The following is a 16,818-nucleotide window of genomic DNA, read 5'->3' on the forward strand; positions in this document are numbered from 1 at the left end:
AAACTGATGAATACCGGTTTTGACTAAGCACTTGCTCGACTTGCTAGCATAAATTGAAATTTGCCATTGCTTATAATCACAACCTGCTGATTGCCTTTCTCGGAGCAGTTTTGAATAAGTTGGGCTGAATGTGGTGTGAGTAATAGCAAAATCACTGAATAACATTTTGGCTGAACGTGGCATCAGACGTGCCACTGACTGATGCTACACCGGCATTGCGCGAGGGCTTAGTCGATCTGTTGTGACCAATGTTCTGCCTCTAGGAATTACCCAAATGATTGGTCGGCACGGTATCACTGTACTGTTTTACTGCTGCTGCTGTATAGAAAATCTCGCCAAGCAAAGGGAAAAAAAAGCTTTGACATTTTTTCTCATTTACATCAACTCTGCTGTTTTTTCCTCTCACCAAACAAAACTGTTTCGTGTTCTCGTTGTGTGTAAACTGGCATCACGACCTTGTTATACTGGGACACTCCTCTGGCATTGTTACGATTAAGGCAAAAATGTGGATATACCCATATCTCATATGATCCCTTCAAGCTGCTGCTTAGTGCTACTTGTTTGTTATACGTACTGCAAGGCACACACCATACTTCAGCGTTACAAGAGTGTGAAAGACTGCGAAATTTAACTTACGTATTTTTTTCTGTCCCGTTCTTTCTGGCAAGTTTTTTTTTCTCTCACTGTTCATGTAATTTTTTTCCACTAGTCGGTAAGCACAAAGTATTATGCGCTCATTCATTCATAAAGCCATTTGCAATGATTGCCTGTTGTAGTAACTTTAGTTTGCAGTACCATCTGACACTAGTTTTTTTAATCAAGGCTACAATTTTGTAAACCAGCTCATGCAAGTTGACAGTTATCTAATTTTGTTTTGACATTTCAAGCATTGAAATTTCACAAAACTAAATCCACAGGTTGACAGGTATGCTTTTGGACAGGTTTGGTAGTGGCTCACCCAATCTTGATAGGCCTAAGCGAATTTCTTTTGGGCCTCAAAGATGTGGAAGACACGATAACTAACCCATGCGGGTGATTTTGTGGCTCCCTGCGGGCATAGTCGCTCCTCTAGATTTCAGGTGCTTTAATGCGGAAGGCATTCAAGTAAAGGCGTTCCACTCCCTACCCATTGTAGAATTAATTGATGTGGTTAGCTTGCCTTGATGCATTAAAACCTGAAACAAGCTTATACATTTGTTGAACTGCTGTCTCCTTGCCTTACTTTCCAAAAATACAAACCATCTAACATATAAAATAGCAAGCTACTTAGACCAGCATGCTTAATAAGAAGGGACGCAATCATTTCGTACTATACTGGTGGAAACAAACAAGTCTGTTTCTTGTATTTTGCAGGCTACACAGTCAAGTAGCCCAGTGGACCTTGCAAGACTCCAGTCCTCCCGTGCTGCTTTCGTGAGCAATAAAGCAAGCGTTGCCATGAAACACCTCACTATTTCACCTGCTCAATGCACACCTTGATTTTTGCGTTATTGAAGCAGACTCACTATATATTTAGTACAGTCAACTGAACTTTACGAGGCATTGTTGAAATAACTTGATAAAAGACTAAAATGAAATCAAACGGGCTGTCTTGAATATGCTCAATAGGTTTTCATTTGACATTTCTCAACAGGAACTCAACAGGAGAATCAATAGATAGTCAACACAGACTCAACTGGAACTCCACTGACTTTTCTCAATAGACATTCAATTGATACATCACAACAGGAACTCAACAGGAAAAGTGTATTGAGAGTCAACAGAAAGTCAATTGGAAATCAACAGACATGTTGACTATAGTCAATAGACTTTCAATTGAAACACAGCGTTGAATTTGAATTCAAACACGGCGGCCAACTTTCAACGAGAACTCAATACAAAATTTCTATTCAAAGTCAATTGACTGTCAACACATTGTACTGAGTAAAGTCAATTGACTTTCAATTCAATCTCAATAACCATTTTTGTAAGGGTCAGTGCACCACTATCTTCCCCGTCTCCGCGTGGGCTCGTAGCTAATTCGGTAAGACTACGGGCTCTTGCTTTGTTACTCTGTTAGTTCCATGTTCGATTCCTGGTGGTGTAGGAAATTCTTTAATTTGTTTGCGGGAGTTTTCCGATTAGACCAATGGTCGCGAAAGAACCCTTGGGGGCTAGAGGTAAAAAGCTTTGCTTTAAAAAGTCCGTTGAACAGCTCAGCTGCGCGCGCGCGCGCAGCTGAGCTGTTCAACGCGCGCGCGCACGCGCACACGCGCGCGCGCGCACACACACACACACACACGCACACGCACACGCACACGCACACACACACACACACAAATTGTTCGCCTAGCTGCTCTTTTCGTTGCAAATGTCGACAAAAGACGCAGGTCTTTGTGGACATTTGCCAAGTAAATGCCTCCCTTATCTTTCCCGCTCACCTCTCATGTTGTACCTCTTCCGTGGCGCTCTTCACAGGGTTAAAACACTAAAGGTTTGCTCAAGTCAATTTAAATTTACCGCGTTACACTGCTACTGGCCGGGTTCCTCGATGCCAGCGCTGCCGTACGGCTGAGACGCGCGTAAATTGAGGCACCCTACATCAACGTTTATGGACACACGTTGCCTTACTCAACGTCCCTTCCAAACAGAACGTAAAACTCATCTAGTGGAACCTTTTGTTCCTGTGACCGTGTAATTTTCCAAATGCCGCCAGAAGCGCGGGCAAAACAGCAGGCGACGGTTTTCAGTAGTAGCTGTAGTATATCATTATCTATTGCGAAAACCAAGCATCCCCGAATCCTTCAATAAAAGAACCCTGCAAATATAACTTATGTATTGATGTTTTGCCTGATCTTTGCGTACTGTTTTGTTTTTGTTCAAAAATGTTGACAAGTATGAACATTGACACCGGACTTAGATAATTGGATTTGGCTCTGAGTTAGAAGACTATTGCGCAGATTTTGTTACACCTTGGCCGGGTGGCTGAATCGAGTCACCGACAGGCAGACTTTCAGACCAAAATTTCTGGGTTTACGTAGCACAAGAAAGACTGTCGTCTTGAATAAACAGGGCAGCGCCGTCTGCATCCTAGTCAGAGGCATGCGGCCATCAAGCGGGGACCTCAACACTGACCATCGAGACTGACGAAGAAAGTATGGAAGCCTGCAGGCAGCAAGCCTGCCGAAGAAACCGCCAGCGATAGAAAAGGTGATTTTATTCCAGCTAACCAACGGCAATCTCCCTCCCCACTGCATGGAAGTTGAATTAGATGCTGATTTGGATTTACACTCGAACCGAAAACCGAAACGAATTTTTTGCGGTTTCGGTCCTGAACGAAATAATAAATAACATTCCGTTTCCGTTTTCACTCTGGCCAAAAATTGTTTTTTTTTTGTTTTTCGTTCCCGGTTTTCGCTCCGTTCCGACACCCTGGATGCAAGGGTTGTGCGTGACCAGCGGCGCATGTCAAAAGTTGCACTGCACCATTCTTACCCGGTCGAAGCAGTATGGAATTCGAGAGGGGTGCATGTACGTGAAAAATTCGACAGAAAAATCACGCACCACTCCGTCTAAGGACGACCATGGTTGAGCGCGAAGGTTTCTTCGAGTGCAATGAAAAGGTGAGAGAGAGAGATAATCAACTTTTACTAAGCCCTTAAAAAAGGTGTGTGCGCGCAGGCACCATATGGGGGGCGGGGTGTTCCCTAGTTACGGGACCCGGATGTGCCAGAAGCTCCTGGCACCTGGCCACCAGTCCGCACTGATTGGCGAGGTCGGGGCTAAACAGCAAGGTCTCTCATCGCTCGTGGGCGTTGGTGTTAGGGGTGCAGAATGGAAGGGGGATGGGTCTTCAGTTTCGTGCCCTCCCCTATGATGTGCGCGAGAGTGCCTCTCGTCTCCTTGCAGAACGGGCACGAGCTGTCGTGCTCGGCCGGGTACATCTTGTTCAGGAGCACGGGATGCGCTAGCGACCCCGCTCGCATCATCTGCTGTCGTCTGTCCAGCTGCGGATGCGGGACGCGACGCGACGCCTACAACGCTCGTTTCGGTACATTTGGACTACGTGTTCGTAGCTCGTGGCGGGGTGCGGTAGATCGTCTTCGGCCAGGATTGACATTTCTCGGGCGTGGTGGTAGGCGAGGAGGTTGCCTTCCACCTGCGAGTGAGCCGGGACCCACACGAGCTTGATCGCTCGTCCCGGCGGTCTTCGTTTGTTTGGAAGGGCTAGTGCCGCGGAAGAGACTCTTCCACTCCGGTAGCGCGAGTGTGCCGTCTTGGAGTCGGTTACCATGGTCTTCGCCTAGGGCGTAGCCAGGGCGAGGGCCACGGCCACCTCTTCTGCTTCGCCGGGGTCCGTCGTACGTGTACCGTGCCGTATCATGTCCGAGTCAACATGTGATGCGCGGTGTGGTGCGCAGAGCGCGCCCGATGTACCTATATAAGCGCTCATGAATAAATCACTACTCAGTTGCTGTTCACGACGCCAGCGTGTCGGACTGACCTTCTTATCAGCCGAGTTGCGGCTGATACATGGTGCCAGAAGTGGGGCGCGCAGCCACGACGCAGTCATGGAACCGCTGAAACCGCCGGATCACCTACGACTAACCGGTAATGTTCAGAAGAACTGGGCGCTATTCAAGCAAAAACTTGAGCTGTACTTGCAAGCCACTGCGCCAGCAAAGCCACTGACTGAAGCTGCGAAAACTGCCACGCTCCTGACCGTCGCCGGAGACGATGCTTTAGACGTTTTCAACAACTTCACGTTTGCTGAAGGTGAAAATAAGGAGGACTACCAGACTGTGATAGCGAAGTTCGAGGAGTACTGTGCAGGCCAGCAAAACGAAGTTTACGAGAGATACGTTTTCAGGACAAGGACGCAGGAAGAGGATGAACCGGCGGAACAATTCCTCAGGGACCTACGGAAGCAAGCAAGGTTTTGCAACTTTGGCCAACTCTTCGATTCCATGATTCGCGACCAGATAGTCTTCGGTACGAACAACAGGAAGTTGCGTGAGAAGATGTTGAGGGAGAAAGACCTGACCTTGGAAAAGGCAGAGCATTTCTGCAAGGCCGCCGAGACGGCAAGCAAACAGAGCGAAGCGTGGAAAGAGAGCGACGAAAAAGTTGATGCAACTACAGCGAGGCAGCAACGCTCGAGCCAAAGTGTGAAGACCACGTTCCAGTGCTTCAAGTGCAACAGGAGGCACGAGCCAAGGAAGTGCCCCGCCTTCGGGAAAATTTGCCGCTCTTGTCAAGGAAGAAACCACTTTGCAATTTGCTGCAAACAACAAGTCGGTGAAGTGCAACGTGACGACGAAGGCTTCAACATCTTGGATGTGAGCGTTTGCGGCATTCAGAAAGCGAAAGACTGGGTTGTAAACGCCTACGTTGCGGAGCAAGAAGTGGCGTTGAAGGTGGACACAGGATCCCAAGCCAATCTATTGCCGTTATCGGTGTATAAAAGGTTCCGCACCAAGCCACCCCTTAAGCCAAGCTGTTCTGTCCTGCGGTCGTACAGCGGTAACGTGATTAAGCAGTGCGGCGTCACAACACAAGTGGTCAAACTCGGGAGCCGTCGGTGCGTCGCACACTTCTTCGTAGTGAAGCGAAGCCAGGCTATACTCGGACTGCAGACAGCTGAGTTGCTAGGACTTGTGTCGCGAACTGTTGACTCCGTGGCGGCAAACGACGCCGCTTATGGTAATTCCGCTACCGTGGTGCAGGAGTTCGCCCATCTTTTTGAGGGCACCGGCTGCGTGCAGCGAGAGTACCGGATGGTTCTTCGCGACGATTCCGTTCCAGTGGTGCAGCTGGCTCGTCGCGTGCCGTTGGCACTACAGGAACCACTGCGGAAAGAACTGCAGCGTATGGAAAAGGCAAGCATCATCTGCAAGGTGGATGAGCCCACTGACTGGGTAAGCCCTCTCGTTATCGTCAGGAAAAAAGATGGCAGCCTCAGAGTATGCATGGATCCGCGAAATGTAAACGCCTGCTTAAAGCGTGAACATTATCAGATGCCGCAACGCGAAGATATTGAGGCAGAGCTTTCCGGTGCGAAGTTTTTTAGCCGTCTGGACGCGAACGCGGGATTTCACCAGATACCACTGGACGAGGCAACATCAAAAATATGTACCTTCGCAACTCCTTTCGGTCGCTACCGCTTCCTCCGACTTCCATTTGGAATTTCGTCCGCGCCGGAAGTATTCCAAAAAACGCTGAGCGAGATTTTCGACCCCTTGCCAGGAGTACGGGTCTACATAGACGACATTTTGGTGTGGGGCTCATCTAAGCAGGAGCATGACGAGCGCTTGAAGGCCGCTCTTTGCGCAGCACAACGAGCGGGCTTAACTTTCAACTCGGAAAAATGCACGTTCGGCGTACAGGAAATTGCTTTCCTGGGAGACTTGATCAGCGAAACTGGAATTCGCCCCAGTCCACAACTGGTCGGGTGCTTGCAAAAAATTCCGGTGCCGAAGGATAAACTGGCAGTCCAGCGCATGCTCGGTGTCATCAACTATTTTGGCAAATACCTGCCAACACTGGCTGATCGAACAAAGCTCCTTCGCAGACTGATACGGAAGGACGCAGTGTTCGAATGGACAGAAAACCACGCTCAAGAATGGGCTACGATTTGTGAAGCGCTACGAACGGCCCCGCTGTTAGCGTTTTTTGACCCTACAAAAGAAACAAAAATAACGTCAGATGCCTCGAAAGACGGCCTGGGAGCTGCTCTACTTCAGCGTCATGATATCGGCTGGCGTCCAATCGCGTACGCATCCCGAGCAATGACCGAAACCGAAAGGCGTTACTCGCAAATCGAAAAAGAAGCCATGGGGATTGCATATGGCTGTGAAAAGTTTCATCAGTTTGTCTATGGGCGAAAGATTTCCATTGATACAGATCATAAGCCATTGATAGCAATCTCGTCTAAAGACATTGGTGACATGCCACCAAGGCTGCAACGATTTTTTCTCCGTCTCCTAATTTATGATTACGTGTTGCAGTTTGTTCCAGGCAAAGAATTGGTGCTTGCTGATATGCTATCAAGGGCGGTGCCTGCTGATTCGGAAGACTCGGCTGGGTACAGTGACGTTCAAGTTCACGCTGTCGGCGTCCTGTCATCCCTTGTAAGTGAAGCCACAAAAAAACGTTTTGCGGAAGAAACGCATAATGACCCACAACTTCGAGCTGTTGTAAACAGTATATCATCAAACAAAAACGTCGAAGGAGAACTGAAACCTTTCGCTTCCGAACTTTCAGTGGTAGACGGAATTTTGCTCAAAGGATGCAAGGTGGTCGTTCCAAAGAAGCTACGACCAGAAACACTTCGACGCATTCACGAAGGCCACCTCGGCATTAACAAGTGCAAGGCTAGAGCGCGGCGTTTAGTTTTTTGGCCTGGAATGAACTCCGAGATTGAAGATGTCGTACGAAAGTGCTCAGTTTGCGCAACTTATGCATACAAGCAGCCGAGCGAGCCTCTCTTACCGCGACCAACCCCTGATAACCCCTGGTACCGAGTAGGCGTGGACCTGTTTCATTACGCGGGTGGCACGTACCTTGCCGTATTTGACGCATACTCCAATTTTCCAGAGGTCGAAAAACTTGAAGACTCATCGGCAGCCACGGTCACCGACAAGCTGGGAGCCATTTTCGCGAGATACGGAATCCCTGTCGAAGTATGCACAGATAACGGCCCCCAGTTTTCAAGCCACCACTTCGCCACCTTCGCCAAACGGTACGATTTTAAACATGTAACTTCGAGCCCTGAGTTTCCACGGTCCAATGGGCTGGCGGAAAAAGGTGTGCAAATTACCAAGAGACTCCTAAAAAAGACAAGAAACGCACGTGAAGATTTCTGGCTAGGTTTACTCGCGTATCGCTCTTCCCCCTTAACAGACGGACGTTCGCCAGGGGAACTGCTGCAGGGCCGGCGCCTGCGGGCACGGCTTCCCGACTTCAATCCCCCACCACGTTCACCGGTCAAGAAGCACCGCCAGCGGACGACTGGACGTACACTGCAACCGCTTCAACCAGAACAGCTGGTTCGCATCCGTGGCCAGGTGTGGTCTCAAAGGGGCAAGGTATTGGGTGAAGTTGCACCAAGGTCGTACCAAGTTGCAACAGAGAATGGTACAACACTGAGGCGAAACCGCCAACACCTGCGGCCAACACCTGAGTACTTCTCGAGCACGAGCTACAGCGATGACAGCGATGACAGCGATGCCGAATGCGCCCCATCACACGAACCTGTTCGCGAAACTTCACCCAGAGCATCGCCAGCCCCAAGAAGGTCAACGCGGGCCACAACTCAACCAAGACGCTTGGCATGCGGTGGCAACTTCCAACAAATATCTTAACTGTAGAAGTGATCCGGGAGCACTAATTCTTGTCAAATAATTCTGAAAAAAAAAAAAAAAAGATGGGAAGATGTATCGTGCCGTATCATGTCCGAGTCAACATGTGATGCGCGGTGTGGTGCGCAGAGCGCGCCCGATGTACCTATATAAGCGCTCATGAATAAACCACTACTCAGTTGCTGTTCACGACGCCAGCGTGTCGGACTGACCTTCTTATCAGCCGAGTTGCGGCTGATACAGTACGCACCAACTCGCTGGTGACCAGCTTGTCGATGGTGGTGACGACCGCCATTGCCTTCGTGCGGTGTTTCGGGAGCGAAGCGTCGAGGTAGAGTACCCGAGGGTCCTCTTCCAGCTGCCGGGCTAGAGCTTTGGCCCGCGTCGATCGCCTCTCGTTGTGCCTTCCCGATTTCTTATAACGGGGGAGTGGTTTATTTATTTATTTATTTATTTAATAATAATAATAATAATAATAATACTTTCTTTTCAGCAAAAAAGAGAAACTGTACTTATTTAAACAATACTGCAAGCCACGAATGGGCCTAAGCAGGAGTGGTGGTGTTACATTGTGTTAAGACCAGTTACACAATTTCTAGCGGGTAAAAAAAAAAACGTGTGAACAAGGCAGTACATACTTATTAGGTACATTGTAAAAATTCTTTTTTCTAGAAATCAAACACTTCATCAATACATTTCAACATGCTACTGGAAGAAAGAATTTCAGGGGTGAGATTGTTCTAGTCCTGGGAAAAAAACGAATACTGAAATATGTCAGTGCGCACCGAGATAAACGTGAACTTAGCGGAATGATTGTGCCTCGTGGGACGCGATGATAACGGAGTGAATAAGGCCGGTGCATCGAGTCGTGAACTTCCTTGTGCTAAATGAAAAAAAAATTTAGCCTGGGTATTTTTCTTCGAGATTCCAGTGTTGGGATTTTGTTAATTTTCATTAGAATGGTTGGGGAGTCACGACGGCGATAACGATTGTATATAAAGCGGACAGCTAATTTTTGAACTTTTTCAAGATTATTAATGGCTTTTTAGTATGCGAGTCCCAAACTACGCATGCGTATACTAAACTTGGTCGTGTTATTGTGTTATAGGCAAGAAGCAGTATGTTGGAAGGTGGGCGTTTCAGTTTATGTCTCAGGAAACCCAGTTTTCTCCGAGCTGACGCGGATATTTTACGTATGTGTGTAGACCAAGTTAAATTGCTATTTATCGCAACCCCAATGTATTTGAAACTGTCGGTTTGAGAGATAGGAACGCCGTTAATTGTGTACTGATATTCATATGGTTGCTTTTTGTTAATAATACGCATGAATACGGTTTTGTCAGCCTTTAGTTTCATGTCCCAGCGGTCGCACCATTTATTTATTGCTTCAAGGCTGTCATTTAGAACTTGCTGATCATTAAACGAATTAATAGTGCTGGACAACAAACAATTGTCCGCGAATAATCTGATTGTAACGCCTCCTGTAGTGCAGTTTGTTAAATCATTATTATAAATCAGGAAAAGTAGTGGTTTAAGGACAGTACCTTGCGGTACCCCGGAGTTTACAGGACAGACAGACAGACAGACAGAAAAACTTTATTTCGGTTAATGCCATTCAGGTCGCGCTTGTAGCCGGTGGCATCCACTCACCAGCGACCTCCTCAGCCCTGTCGATTAGCCGGACCTGAAGGTCCGGATCGGAGCTGCGGAGCGCGGCCTCCCAGTGCTCCTCAGAGGTGATTAGTGGGAACGGATCCTGGGGGCATGCCCATATTATGTGAGATAGGGTGGCGTGTTCACCGCACAGGTGGCAGGCTGCAGTTGGGTAGAGACTTGGGTGTACGTGGGTAAGATGGGCTGGGTTGGGGAAAGTGTTCGTTTGTAGCAAACGCCAAATGTGAGCTTTGCGGTTATCTAATTGCTGGTCCGCCGGTGGGTAGATCCGGCGGGAGAGGCGGTAGTGTGTGGTGATATCATTAAATGTGACCAGGCGATCCCTCGCAGACCGCGCCCCGTGATAAGGATAGAGATTAGGCCCTGCCCGGATCGTGAGCCCTCGGGCGTGTTCGTGGGCCGTCTCGTTTCCCTCGAGGCCGGAATGTGCGGGTGCCCAGGTCAAGTGAATTGTCTGGCCTGGGGATATGGGTGGACATTGTCCCATAATTTTGTGTGCCACTCGCGACAATCGGCCAGTGGCGAAATTTTGAATTGCAGTCTTTGAATCAGAAATGATTGTCTTGGGGGTGGGATTCCGCATTAAGGCTAAGGCTATGGCCGCCTCTTCCGCCGTTTCTGGGCGGGTGGCTCGTATAGTTGCCGAGTTTAGAAGTATTTTAGAGAGGTCCGTTAGAGCGACTGCGTATGCATCATGGTGCCTGTATTCTGCTGCGTCCACATAGATGGTATTTGGGTTATTGCTGTGTATTTTGTGGAGCGCTTCAGCCCGTTTTTTTCTCCTGGCTATGTGATGTTCGGGGTGCATGTTGCGTGGTAGTGGTTTTATTATTAGCCTTGCGTGGTGGTATAGGATAGAGGTGTGTGTAGTTTGTGTGGTGTCCAATAGATAACTCTTGGAGTATGTGTCTCCCTGCGGATGATCGTGATAGTCTTTCGTACTGGCTCGTTAAGTGGGCCTCGATAAGTTCGCTGACTCTATTGTGGAGGCCTAAGCCTTCGAGGCGGGCAGTGGATGTGCCGGGGATGAGGCCAAGTGCAAGTTTATACGTTCGCCTAATAAGTACATCGACCCGTTCAATATCGTGCCTAGTCAAGCGAAGGTAAGGGAGAGAGTACATGAGTCGACTTAGAACGAACGCCTGTAGAATGCGGACCTTTTCGTTTTCTTGCACGCCTTGATGACAATTTGTGATTCTGCGAATTAATTTGGCTGTTTGGGTAGCGTTTCTTTCCATTATTTTTTGGAACTCTCCATTTTTTCGGTCATTTTGAATAAGTAAACCAAGTACCCGGATGCGCGAGACCTCTGGGATAGGGTGTTCTAGAATGTGTAGCTTGATGTTTGGCTTCTCCGGTTTACGGGTTTGTGGTGATATCAAAAGTAATTCTGACTTAGAAGGTGAGCATGAAAGCCCTGCTTTGGCGGCTTCTTCGACCACTACCTTTATGCCTTGCTGGAGGACTTCCTCGATATGCGCATCACTGCCTCGGTTTGCCCAGAGCGTAGTGTCATCAGCGTATAAGCTATGGTAAAGTCCTGGGATTTGGCTAAGTTTTTGTGGTATTGTCAGAATGGCCAGATTAAACAGAAGTGGTGATATGACCGCTCCCTGGGGCGTGCCGCGACCCCCCATATCGATGGCGGGGGTGTTAAGGCCACCTACATGGAGGGCGGCCGTTCTGTCTGTTAGAAAATCTTTAACGTAGTTATAAATTCGTTCCCCTGGGTTCACTGACTGTAAGCCTTTAGGAACTGCGTCATGGGTGAAATTATCAAAGGCTTTTTTCAGGTGCAGAGTTAGAATTGCAGCAGAGTCGTGAGTCTTTGTACTAGGTTCTATAATATGATGGTGAAGCCTGAGCATGACATCTTGGGTAGACATGTTTGGCCGGAAGCCCACCATGGTGGGAGGAAATCGATCAGTATCAGTCATATAATGCATGAGTCGTGCGTGGATAACATGTTCCATGAGCTTACCCAGACATGATGTCAAGGAGATAGGGCGGAGGTGTTCCAATTCGAGGGGTTTATTTGGCTTCGGAATAAGGATTGTTTTGGCATGCTTCCACGATTTGGGTATACTGCCCGTTCGCCAGCATTTGTTAATATACTGCGTGAGTGATGCGATTGATTTATCGTCCAGGTTGCGCAATGCTTTATTAGTTATTTGGTCTGGACCAGGAGCTGAGTTGGATCGTTGTTTGGCTAATGCGGCTCTGACTTCAGCTTCTGTAATATCTCGGTCCAGCTCCAGGTTGGCTAGTCCCGAGTAGGGTGGTAGTTGCGATTTCGGAGTGGAGGGAAGGTAGATGTCGCGTAGTGCATCTAGGAGTTCTGAGTCCGATCCTTGGTACTTATGTATTATCTGAGTTAGGCGACCACTTTGTTCCGTCCTACTGGTACTGGGATCAATTAGGTGCCTAAGTAGTTGCCACGTCTTCTTTTAAGGTGTAGGTTGCCCTGCAGCTGGTCACATATCTGGTCCCACTGGCTTTGAGCGAGTTCTGCTGCGTGTTTTTCGATTTCCGTCTGAAGGGCGGTTAGTCGTAGTTTGAGCTTACGATTGAATTTATTCTGTCTCCAGCGTCTTTGAATGCTTTGGAAAGCTTTCAAAGCATTCATTCAAAGCATAATGGTTTCTATAATATAGTGGTCACTGCCTAACGTATGTCCTATGTTCTTCCATTTGTCTTGTTTGATGTGTAAAGTGAATGTAAGATCGGGGCTGGTGTCTGCCTGCGCACTATTGCCGACTCTGGCAGCAGTGCTTGGGTCGTTAAGGATATTAAGGTGGTGTTGTTGTATCTTATCCCAGAGGTCTCTTCCTTTAGCACTATTTTTCTTGTATCCCCATGCAGTGTGTGGGGCATTAAAGTGCCCTAAAATTATGAGACCATGCGGTCCGGCTTCTTTACGAGTCAGCGAGAACAGGCGGTTGAATCTATGCTCGCGATGTTTTGGGGAACTGTATACGTTGAGAATAAAGATTTTAGTGTCGGTCCGTTTTCTGGCGTATACTGTTATTAGGTCGTGCTGAATATCAACACTGTCAAACTTCTGCCGGGATGCTGTGAGGTTACGGTTGACCAGTACCACCGTTTTCGGGTCACTCTGGTTTTGAAATGTCTTGTAGCCTGCTAACCTCGTGTGCGTATCTGTCTCTTGCAACGCAATTTTATCGGGCGGACTGTCTTGAGATTGAACCAGTAATTGCAAAGCGGATCGTTTACGTTTGTATCCCCGGCAATTCCACTGCCAGACTTTAACTGTATGGTTTGTTCCTTCCGCGTTCGACATGTGGTGCTGGGGATTGTTGCGGGGTGTCTGTTGGTAACTGATGATGCTGTGGTGACTCGATGCCTTTCATAATGTTGTTTAGGAGCTCCATGGTGTTGTGGAGTTTCGTGTCAATGTCCTGAAATTTAGTTTCGAGGGTTTGTTCCAACCTGTTGAGCCTATTGTTGATGACATCGAGTTTTTCGTCGTGGTCAGTGAGTTTACTAGTTACCTCTTTAGTGACGGGAGTCTCTACAACGCGTTTTTTGACAGGAGGAGAGTTCAGTTCTGCTACCGTTGTGGTTGTTGCCTGAGCTAGGTTGTTGCGCAGTGCTTGATTCTCTGACTCCAAGGCCAAGTTATCTTTTTGTAGTTTCGCCATGCTCTGTTTGAGCGCTTCGATTTGCGCCCGCATGCTAGCTAGTTCTTGTGAATGTGCCAAGGAGGGATGGAGTGTTTGGTGTTGATTCTGAGGAGGATGGGAGCCCGCGCCGCCCCAGCTCACCTGCTTATTGTTGTGCTGTGTTGGAGGTGGCAGTGGTTGGGTTTCTTCTTTCTCTTTGCTTGCAGAGCGACGCTTTTTGTTGATCGATGAATTGGAGCGGCTTCTCTCACGTTCCGGAAGACCAGGCCAATCTACTGGGCTCCTGAGTTGAGGTGGTGGTGGTGGTGGAGGAGGTGGTTGTTGCCAGGGTAACTGTTTATTCAGGGGTGGTGGTCTCCTCCTTGGCTGGAACCTGGATGGGCATTCCGAAGAGCCGGTGATATGAGCGCCGTTACACACTACACATTTGGGCTGGCGCGGGTGTTCCGGGTTTGAGTTGAGTATTCCGCACTTTGGACAGCGCACCTCCGGTCGATGTCCGGGCAAACGTCCGGTCGATGTCCTGTGGTCCAGCATCGGGTGCATGCTTCCGTTCTTCGTGGGAATGGTTGGCATCGGTAGGATGCTCCTCGGTATGAGACGTGGTAGGGTATAATAGTACCGTCGAACAGGATTTGCACCGCGTTGGAGTTGCCCATTCTTCTGGCGTTTAGAATGCTGCTTGTCGGGTTGACAAGCTTGATGAGGCTTTCCGTAATGGCCTCAGGCGAGTCGTCAACGGGGACGTTGAATATTATCCCGGTCGCTGTGCGAGATGGGGCGGCGACATTCGTGGCGACCTCGAAGGTTCGGCCTCTGATATTGATATGTTTGATCGAGGCGATTATACTGCATCTCTCCTCCGAAGGGGTGTTGAACATGAAGTAGTTGGAAGTCACGTTCGTTCTTAGTTGCTCACCTTGTACATATGATAGCCCCGCTGACTTGTACACGGCATCCAGGATGTCGGCTTGGCTTGTTGTGCGGACATTGAGTCCGTCATGAGGTCGGAAGACGATCTTGAAGTCTTCTTCAAGGAGCTTCTCTGGAGGTGGAATGCGTCGCTTCGAACGAGGGCGATGCTGCTTGATCGCATGGTCGGCCGGAGCAGTTGGGTTGGGCGCTTCAGCGATCTTCTTGGCGGCCGCATACTCACGATGTGTATGGTGGATGTGCTTCCAACCGTCCTTTTGCAGTTCGTTAGGGGGGATGTCTTCTCCTTCCACGACGACTTCCATGCCGCCGCTGGGCGTCGGAGTGGAAACTAGTCCTAACGGGGTAAGCCTAGTTCCAGCGTGGTTTTCATTGGTGGCAATGGCTCCGGAGATCTGGGCCCAGGGCCCAAAAAACTCCCGTGGGTCGAACACTTACACAGCACGGGTCCTTTTTGACAAAACACGCGGTGCAGAACGGTGGTGTTCCGCTCAAACGCCGAAAAACGACGGAGCCGAAGTGAGACACGTCTGTTCGCTGCGGCGACTAGAGCGCCCCCGCCGAGTTTACAGGAAGACATTTTGACTAAGAACCATTGATATCGACAAATTGCATGCGGGAGTATAAATAGGATTTTAACCAGTTTACAATGGTGGAGGGAAAACCAAGTAAATTAAGCTTAAATATAACTTATTAACCTAATATACTTCTTAATATATGTTAGCCTCAACTGTTTCTTGCCACTCCTTGGGGAGCGCCATCCGATCTTTCTCAGGACGGCCGGCCGTCTGTCTTGCTCAGCCGTATTCGCTGGTTCGACAGTTGAGCCTCGATCAGCTCTTCCGCGGTGTTGAGCGGGCCCTTGTCCATCAGACGTTGCACCGACGAGAACATCCACATGGCCATGGCGGTCTTTGTTGCTTTTCTTATGGTCGCGTTGAGCGCTTCCCTGTCCGCATTACTAAGCCGGAGGTACGGGGCGGAGTAGGCGACACGCGACACGACGAAAGCCTGCACCAGGCCCAAGGCGTCTTCTACCTTGAGTCCTCGGTTGCTGTTGGGAACTCTTCTGATCATGCTCGTAATCTGTTCCGACGTGTTCTTCATTTTTGTCACAGCCACCATCGCCTTGCCGTCGCTTCACAGCAACAGGCCCAGAATGCGAACCTGCTCGGTCGGCTTCATCTACGTGCTGTCGATGGAGATGGTCATGTTCGGCGGCGCCTCCTCCGTCCGTCTGCCCGGTTGCACCATGAGCAGCTCCTATTTCTGTGGAGCGCTGCTCAGGCTGCAGGTCTTGGCGTACTCGTGGGCGGTCGCTGCTGCTCTCTGCAGCACCTCCTCCGCCCAGACGTCTGAACCCATGCGACTCGTCACACCGTGATGTCGTCGGCGTAGAACGCGTGATCCACGCCTTCGATCTGCTTGAGTAGTTTGGGTGGGGGGAGGACGGCCAGGTGGAAGGGCAGAAGCGACAGTACCGACCCCTGAGGGGTGCCCCTGTCTCCGTGCTTCACGGACTCCGACCGTACTTCGCCTATCCTTATCGTTGCCATCCTCTTAGTGAGAATGTCCTTGATGTAGCCGAAGGTCTTGCGGCCGCATCCCGTCTTCCTTGGGTTTTCCAGGACGCTCGCGTGAGACACGTTGCCAAAGGCCCCCTTGAGGTTCAGTGCCAGTATCCCCCGCGGTGCGTTCTTCGTGGCTCGCTTGACTGCAAGTTCGTTCAAGTGAAAGAGGACGTTCTGGGCACTCAGGTGTTGCCTGAACCCGAACATGGTCGCCGGCATCCGGTCTGTCTCGTCCAAGTGCGCTTGAAGTCTTCTGAGAACCATGCACTCCACGACCTTGCCCACGCAGGACGTGAGCGATATCGGACGCATGTTCTCTATCGTCAGTGGCTTTCCTGGTTTCGGTATGAAACGTACCTCGGCCTCTTTCCATTCGGCAGGCACTCGCGAGCTCTCCCAGGCCTTGTTGATGCGACCCAGGAGCCCGTGCGCCGCCGCGTTGCTCATGTTCCCGAGCAGCTTGTACATAATACCGTCTGTTCCCGGCGCGCTAATCTTGTTGCTCTCGTCTATTGCGGAGAGGAGCTTCGTGGTTCTGAATGGCTCGTCCAGACTTGGGTCTTCGGGACCGTCGTACTCTTCGGGTATAGGGTATTGGCCCTTTTCCGTCTTGAGGTAAGTCTTCTGGAGGTCTTTCAGCAGTCGCTGTCCGTCCCC

The 16,818-nt window shown here is 49.5% G+C and overlaps 1 protein-coding gene across 1 annotated transcript; it reads left to right on the forward strand.

Moving 5' to 3' along the window:
- Nucleotides 1-4,461: 4,461 nt before the first annotated feature.
- LOC144153477 (uncharacterized) lies at nucleotides 4,462-8,342 on the forward strand. The gene is made up of 2 exons (XM_077685118.1): nucleotides 4,462-5,897; nucleotides 6,987-8,342. Exons 1-2 carry the CDS (start codon nucleotides 4,551-4,553, stop codon nucleotides 8,340-8,342), a joined length of 2,703 nt encoding a protein of 900 aa, XP_077541244.1. The 5' UTR covers nucleotides 4,462-4,550.
- The last annotated feature ends 8,476 nt before the right edge of the window (nucleotides 8,343-16,818 follow it).

The sequence above is a fragment of the Haemaphysalis longicornis genome, unplaced genomic scaffold (genome assembly GCF_048455015.1).
Source record: "Haemaphysalis longicornis isolate Haplotype H1 unplaced genomic scaffold, Haemaphysalis longicornis Haplotype H1 scaffold_9, whole genome shotgun sequence".
Classification (NCBI taxonomy): domain Eukaryota; kingdom Metazoa; phylum Arthropoda; class Arachnida; order Ixodida; family Ixodidae; genus Haemaphysalis; species Haemaphysalis longicornis.

Excerpts from the sequence above, each read along its gene's own strand:
- LOC144153477 (XM_077685118.1), top strand. The coding sequence starts at position 4,551 with ATGGAACCGCTGAAACCGCCGGATCACCTACGACTAACCGGTAATGTT. Across the intron at positions 5,898-6,986 it reads TGGATGAGCCCACTGACTGG|TTTGTTCCAGGCAAAGAATT; the intron begins GTAAGCCCTCTC and ends TACGTGTTGCAG.